This window comes from Myotis davidii, unplaced genomic scaffold, assembly GCF_000327345.1.
Source record: "Myotis davidii unplaced genomic scaffold, ASM32734v1 scaffold327, whole genome shotgun sequence".
Lineage (NCBI taxonomy): Eukaryota > Metazoa > Chordata > Mammalia > Chiroptera > Vespertilionidae > Myotis > Myotis davidii.
This window is the reverse complement of record NW_006298628.1, coordinates 452504-460503: the sequence shown is the minus strand read 5'-3', so window position 1 is coordinate 460503 and position 8000 is coordinate 452504. Positions and strand designations below refer to the sequence as shown.

The following is an 8000-nucleotide window of genomic DNA, read 5'->3' as shown; positions in this document are numbered from 1 at the left end:
CGACGGCTCCTCGGGCGGCTCGGCCCGGGCCCAGGCCGAGGACCCCGCCAGCTCGCCCACGTCCAAGCGCAAGCGGGTCAAGTTCACTACCTTCACCACGCTGCCCACGGAGGAGCTGGCCTATGACTCGGTGCCCGCCGGCGAAGAGGAGGAGGACGACGAAGAGGACCTGGGTTGGGGCTGCCCGGATGTGGCCAGCACCACGCGGCCTGCTGCACCCCCGAACTACATGCGCAGAAACAAAGAGATGGCGTAGAGGCGCCGTCCCCCGGGGGGTGGGCTCCGTGTGGGACAGGGCCAGGACCCCTGCTCGCCCGGGCTGCTGGCGGTGGACGTGGATGTTAAAGGCCCTGTCCCTGCAGCTTTGCTCTCTGCAGGCGCCGCCTCCCTCACCGGCCCCCACCCCAGCTGCCTCACAGGGTTCCCTCTCTGCTGCAGCAGGTGGAGGGCCCCTTTGGGAGCTCGCTAGGAGGAGGCAAGCCCCGCCCTCCTACCTTTTCCAAACCTCCTCCCATCCGAGACAGCCTGCCCCAGGAGGCCAGGAGGCCCCGCTCTGTGAGCCGCCCCTGCCTCCCACATCCCCGGGGTCCCCCCTGTGCTGGGGGGTTCTGTGGGGTCTTGTGTCACAAGCTGCACAAAGACTTTTCTCAAACCACTATTCAGGGATTTCTGTCCTGCAGGGCGGGGAGGCAGCAGCTGCCTGCCCTGCCGAGGATCTTGCTGTGGACAAAACTTTGGGGAGGTTGGGGGACACGTGTAGCATCTTCTGGCTTTCTGGGACCTCCCAGCCCCTTCCTAGGACCTGGGAGCAGACCCCAGAGGGGTCTGTGGCCAAGCCAGGCACCTTCCTAAGAGCCCAGGACTCCCTCCTCTGCCCCCAAGGGCTATAGAAGTGGCCGAAAGGGGGAGGAGTCTTCAGCCCACCCCTGGCCAAGCCACAGCCCAGAGCACCATGGTCTGGGTGGGCCCAGGAAGGCCTGCCCCACAGCAAGGCCAGCACTCCGCCTTAGCCCCTCCAGCTCTGCTGGCCTCTCCTCCCTGCTCTACAGGGGCGACCACCCATCCCCCCAGGAAATGGAATCCGGTGGGAATGGAGGGGGGCACCCACCGAGGAAGCTGTGAAGGACCTGGGGATGGGCAAGGCCGAGGGAGCGGGCGTCTCCCTACCCCATCTCACAGCCACTTTCCTCTCGGGTTCTACCACCACTGTGTCGGGTTTTTTCTTAAATAAATGGAGGCGACCAGATTGGAGGTGGGGGCAGCAGCTCCCAGAGTACAGACAGTGCATGGTGGCTGGCTCCGTGTCTCTGCTTTATGTGCACGCATGCACACTCACCCCCCACACACGTGTACACACACGCACACGTGGGCACAGTAAATGACGTGAGAGAGAAACACGGCTGAGCCCGCTGCCGTCCTGCTCTTCCCCCTCCAGCATCCAGGGCTCATGGACCTCAGTGCTGGCCCATTTCTTCCACAGCCCTCCCCTCAGAGGAGGCTCCTCCCGTCCTCGTCCCCATCCCCACCTCTCAGGGAGGCCTCCCTTCTCCATGGGTGGATGGGGAAAGCTTGGTGGTCTCCATGGCAGGAGCCAGGCCGGAGAGAGCCAAGGCTGTTGGGTATGTCCTTCCCACTGGGCCCTTGGCTGGCCCTGGGAGACGGCTCTCGGGCACAGGCAGCAGCCCCTGGGGGCAGAGGGGCGCCTGACCTGAGGAGCCTGGCCAGCCTCCAACAGCCTGGAGAGGTGGCTCAGCCACCACCTTGGAGAGGGGAGGAGGCACAGCAACCAGCATCTGGCAGAACGGACCAGGGGCAGGACAGGCTGCACTGGCACCTGGTCCAACCCCTGGGAAACACACCTGCCTCCCACAGGCCTCTGCTCCTCGGCAGGGGCAGCCCTGGGGGCACCGTGGGGATTGGGTACCTAAGCTCCCTGCACGGCCCCCAGCGGCAGCAAAGTTCCTGGCACAGACAACACATGGAGTTTGCCACCTTCAGGTTGACTTTTCCGGGAAGGTGCGGCCCTGAAGGAAGACTGGAGATGGGCCAGCTCTGCCCAAGATGGACTGGCAACAGGGAATGGGTATAGCTCAGTGGCACGAGGAAGCTACAGGGAAGCCGTGGCCAGGGCAGAACCCGGGGCAGAAGTACTGTCCTCGGGTTCCCAGAGCGCCAGACACCTGCTACTCAAATAACCCCGACAGTGACCTCCTAAAGGGGCCCCCTTAACCCTCGGTGCCTAGAATCAGCAAGTGTTCAACCAATGCTTGCTGACTAAAGTCCAAACCATAGATGGCTTCCTCACTGTTCTGCATTTGGGGATTTTCTATACCCTGCCATCTTACCACGTGATCAGTGCGGAAGGTCACAATTACAGAGAGAGATGGGGCATAGGTGTGAGTCAAGGAAGAGGGAATATTCTAACCAGGGTGTGTGCGCATGGGAGGGGGTGCTGGTACTAAAGTTGGAACACGGTTCCATTTGTTTATGCAACACAGAAAGCTCCTACTATGTGCTAGGCCCTGCTGGGGAGTATGGAAGGAGCCCCAGCTCTGCAGGGAAGATGGGCAAGTCAGCCGACCACAGCCACCTGGGACGATGAATGCTCTCCGTGCTGGCTTTGCCCTGGGTTGGTGGGGGACAGCGGGGAGAAGGAGACATTTTCAAACCGGATTTGCTGAGAACGGGGCCAAGGACATTCCAGGAAGGGAGGAGGGTGGGTGTGCAGGCCCAGAGGCTGCAGACCTGACACCCCATGCTTTCTCTCGCTTCCCTGTCTCCGCACGTGCTTGCCCCCTGCCTGGAGCAGGAGACCCTGGGGACAGGGAAATATGAGCACATCCGTGCAAAGGCATGGAGGCCAGAGGGAATGTATGTGTGCGGGGGAGGAGGGGGTGGTTAGCAAAGATTTGGGAGTCAGGCTCAGACCCGAGGTTCAGATCGTCTCCCTCTCCCTGGGGGAAGGAAGGAAGGATGGAAAGGGCAAGGGGCCCGTTAGGAAGACGCTGCAGCAGGAAGAGGAGGGCCAGCGCCGTGGGAACGGAGACCTGGTGCGTGGCTGGTTTTCAGCTGCAGACTTTGCCAACTGCTGATCCCCCAGGGGGACGACGGGGAGGAGACTTGAGCTGCTGCCTGGCAGAGACCTCCCCAATGAACCTGGGGGAACTGGCCCCTCCAGGGGAGACAGTGGACGCCGGCATGATGGTATCTGTCCGCATCCAGGTGTTCACACACAGGGACGTGAGGACCCAGAGAGGGTACCACTGGCCGGAAGTTCCACAGCCAACCTAGCGACGGGGCCCGCTGCCCGGCCTGTGATTTGTGTCCCCTTCTCGTCATTCCTCACTCCCTGCCCAGATGCCAGGGCTCAGAGGCAATTGCTGGAAACGGCAAGGCCTGACCCCCACGCAGTTCAGGAGGGAGCCGGCGTGGAGGCACGCGGCGGGACATTAAGTTAACAGCCCCTCTGGAATGGCCCTGGCACTGAACTCCTCTTTAAAAATTTGTCTTCAACCCTGAAAACGAATCGAGGGACCTTATAAAGAATAGTTATTGACAGAGAGCTGCTCTGGGAGCACCGGGAACCAGGCCCAGGAATCAGCTTGCTGGTAAAATGAGCCTCCTCAGACAGCCAGGGCCGGCGAAGGCAGAGCCGGAGATGCGGACAATGGGCCGTGAGCCTGCACCAGCCCCCTGCACCAGCCTCCCCACGCCAGCCCCGGACGCACCCCCATGCCCGTCCTCAACAGATAATGGACAAGCACCTCCGATCTGCTCCCTGGAGAGAAGGCTTCTGCTCAGGGAGCCAAGTGGAGAAAATACACTGAATGGGCCAGAGAAGGAACCTCACTGGCGGTGATGACAGTTCCGAAGCTGGGAGCAGGGGCTCCCGGGATCTGACTGTGCCTTTGCTGCGGGACCTTCTGCCAGTGCACCCCCAGCTCTGGACGCTCGTTGCTGCTTCTTACAAACAGGCAAGTCACCAGGACAAGGCGTGTCCACTGAGACAACGGAGAGGCCCCGCTGTTTCAGCACCTGTATCGCTAACGAGCGCCTAGAGAGAGAGAGAGAGAGGCATCACTACTCCCGTCTTACAGATGAGAAGTCGGGAGCACAGAAAGGGCAAGTAGCGTGCCCGTGGTCTCCAGCTTAGCCGTGACCCGGGAGGCAGCTACCAGCCTACCCTCTCTCTGCTGCATCCTGAAGCCCCACTGACGATTGAAAGGGGATGAGGTTGGAGAGATTCAGAGATGGGAGAGGTAGGGAGGGGGTCTCTAAAGACTTGATGCCCTCAGTAATGGGGACCCCCACTTAAGATTTAATTCATGGTCAGTGTTGGGGGCAGGAGGAGTACCACAAGCCCTAAGGCCTCTCTGCCAGTGTTAGATGGACTGTGCTCCCTCCCCTCCTGGGAGCTCCATCCCCAGCTAAGTGTCTCCACAGCCAGTCATCCAACGCTCTCTTAGTCACGCCTTCACACAGAGGACCACAGGGCTTTCCTGAACAAGGTGCTGAGCTGGGCTTGTAAGGAGAGCTGGCAGCACAAGCAGAGATGCCCACTGAAGGGGGGTGGGTATGAACCAACACCTGTGCTCTCCTTTGGGACACTGGTTGCCCCTTCTGTCGCAAGAGACACTGGGAAGCTGGGCCATCCCTATGCCCACACTCCTGCCACAGTAGCCTGTCCAGTGTCATCAGATCCTTGCCATTAATCTGACCAAGGAAGTAGGGGTATGAAATAACAATCACTAACCTTTTCTGAGAGCCCATGACACTCTAATAATCACTTTAGATCCATCACGTCATTGCTTCTTCAGGGGAACCAAGTAAGGTGGGTGCTATTATTAAACCCATTTCACAGATGACAAAACTGGGGCTCAGGGCAGTTATATGACTTTTCTCATGCCACACAGCACATTTAAATAGCAGAGCCAGGGTTCAAACCCAGGTTACCTTGGCTCCAATTTCCTCATCTTCACACTGCCTTCCCTGGTGGGGATCTGGAGTTCAGAGAATTATTCTAATGCCACGGCAGGAGTACAAGTGGGAGTCCAGGGGCTGGTGGGAGGTCTCACTCTGTCCTTGCCTGGTCACCTGGCCATGAGGCCGGCCCTGCCTATGTCTGGAACAAGTCAAGACCCTCCACTGGATTCCAGGGCCCAGATGGTCCCTTTAGTGCCTTCAGACGTGATGGTTCTCAGGTCTCAAGGTGTGAAGCCCTGGGCACCACCCAGCCCTGCCAGTTCACACCTCCCGCCCTCCACCCTCCACCTCCTAGAGAGATGGGCGCTGTGGGGTGAGAGGCGCGGGTCAGAGACCTCCAAGCTTTGCCAGTCTGCCATCCTGTACTTCATGCCACCCTGGGCAGCCGTTCCCAGGAGTTGGCGATTCTCCATGTTGGGGGGTTGGGGGGAGTACAGTAAAGGTGCGAAGGAGGATGGGAATGATAACTCCCCAGGTGTGCCAGAGTGGCCGTGAGGAACCCGCCCTGCCAGTTCCCAGTCTGAGGGGGAAACCACCACTCAGTTTGATGAGGGAGCTGATCACACCCTGAAGGAACAAATCATCCATCAGAGACACATGCAAACAGGTGACCAGGAGGGCACAGTGACCTATGCACGCACTTAGCCCACAGAGCAGCGGAAATAAAGGAAACGTGGAAGCCGGGCAGTTAATCCAGAAAGGCAGCCTGGAGGAAGGTTGTGGGAGGCAGCGAGGGGCGGCAGCGAGGGGTCTGCAGATGGCTGGGAAGTCAGAAATAACTACTTGAGGATTAGGAGGTGGGATGGACTGATCCTGGCTAAGGAGAGGAGGAGTGGGGGAGGGGAGGAGGCGACCCTCTCTCAGGTGACCCCAGAGAAGCCCCAGGCTGCTGGGGAGACCACTGCTATTGTCCAGGTTTGGGAGGGGCCTGAGAGGGGTCCCAACCCTTTACACTTCTCAGGAATATAGAGGAGCCTGGTGCACAGTGGGGCAGCCTGGACTGGGCACAGGGGCTTGGCTTCCAGTCCCCTGGGCACTGCCACTCACATTGTGGCCTGGCATGAGTCTCTAGCCCTCCTCTGCGAGACCAGGGGTCTGGAGGATGTGGCCTTAGTGCACACCCCAGACTGACCTGTGTCCTGGCCGGCAGCCCTGGGGTGACCTCCCACTGGTGGGTCCAAGCAAAAGCGTCCTGCTGCCTGGCAACCCCTTTCCTGAGTGGGGCTGGGACGCAGAGTGGGCCTCAGCCCCTCGTGGTGCTCCCAGCCCTGTGCACCTGCAGCTGCAGGGCCCCCGAGGAGCGAGCCCCACCGCCTGGACCCCAGTTCTGCCGCTGCCTGCCTGTGTGAGCTCAGACAGCCCCGGCCTTCCTTCAGGGGGCACCACCCTCCCCACTGCCCTGCCTTCCTCTCCCCTGATGGAAGTTCCCAGCAGGCCGTCCTGAGACTCGCAGGCAGGGCCGCTGGGGCTGGTCCCTGTAGCTTGTCCCACAGGGAGAGCGGGCAGGGCCTGTAGCAAGTTCTGCAGCGCCTGCCTTGCACTGAAAGTGGACTCCGCCTGCAGACCCCTCCTGACCGATCAAAAGGGGAGGGTGGCTAGAGGGTTGCAGATGGTGGGAAGTGGTGGGTGAAGGGTCCCTCCCTCCTCCCTTCTCTCTGCCCGGGCCTCTTACTTACTCTCTGCCTCCACAGACACATACACCCCGCCCGCCACGAGGCAGCGAGCAGAGCCCACCTTCCCTGGTGGGATGCGGTTCATCAGCGCCTACAGGAGCTGGGATTCCGTTCAGGGACTACTCCCTCCCACACTCCTGCCCAGGGGACCTCCTTCCGCAGCCCGTTCCCCTCCCTCTCCAGGCTCCGTTCCAGAATCCAGACCCCCTGTGGGATGGCTAGATCCAGGAAGGGGCAGGCCCAGGGGACGGCTGGTCTGTGGTTACCCGCTGGGCAGGGACCACAGCCCCCAGGGAGGGGAGAGAGGAGGTGGGGAAGCAGAGAACGCCTGCTGCTGCAGCATTTCCAGGAACTCTCCGGAGATGCCACAGGGTGACCTCCACCCCAGCAAACCCTCCTCTAGGAACACACGCAACAAGGCACCCAACGCGCCCGGTGATGGAAGTGCCGCCTTTGTCAGCCGATGAGGGACCGGGCTCTGTGGGCAGCAGGGCAAGCACAGGGCACCTGCACACATTCCCGACACACACAGAGCACGCATCCTCAATGCCCACTCTCTGAGCACCCCTCCCATTCACACTGCAGGCAGCTACAGACGGCCCTCCCACACACAGATGCATGTGCATGCATGCACACCATGCACACACACATACACTCCCTATATGCACACATGTACACACAGGGGCACACACACACATGCACACCAGCAGTTGGAGCCCCCCTCCTCCAATGCAGTAACAACCTGAGGAAGCTACTGCCTGACCACAGTGTGGGGCAGAGCCCTCAGCCCCTCCACCCACCAGGAGGGAAGGTGAGGTCACAGGGGATGAGGAGGCAGGTCCAGAGCTGTGAGTGAAGGACGGGTGGGCCTACCGGAGAGGGGCTGGAGTAAAGGCAGGTGGCACCCTGGCTCTGGTGTACCCAGGGGCTCTGCAGAGGGCACCGGCTGCCCATCTGCATGAGTCACCCGCGGAGTGGCTGACTGGGTGGGAGCTTGCTGGAGAGAGGGGTGGTCAGGGCACAGTTAGTCCCTACTTCAAACAATAGATAAACAGTCGCTCAGAAGAATACCCACCCATTTACATGCAAGCCATGGCCAAGTTAATTACAAAGATTCCTATCTGCTCATTAGAGCTGACTAGAGGACCCTCTGTTTGGAAACACTCTGCAGTGAAAAGGGCTATGTCATTAACTCTAATGAAATGATTTATTTTGGGCCCCTGCGCCTGGTGAGGCAGAACCTGGGGCCGGAAGTCCTCAGCCCAGAGGTGGGCCCTGGTTCTTGAGTTGACATTCTTAAAAAACAAAACAGCCAAAACCGGTTTGGCTCAGTGGATAGAGCGT

At 60.3% G+C, this 8000-nt stretch overlaps 1 protein-coding gene across 1 annotated transcript in view; it reads left to right on the top strand.

The window, feature by feature from the left end:
- TMEM132E (transmembrane protein 132E) overlaps window positions 1-1282 on the top strand; it is a 13185-nt gene extending 11903 nt beyond the window's left edge. Inside the window, exon 12 of the mRNA XM_015570768.1 lies at window positions 2-1282. Within this exon, the coding sequence (XP_015426254.1) occupies window positions 2-256 (255 nt within the window). The 3' untranslated portion in view covers window positions 257-1282. The remainder of the gene's footprint in view (window position 1) is intronic.
- Window positions 1283-8000: the final 6718 nt, after the last annotated feature.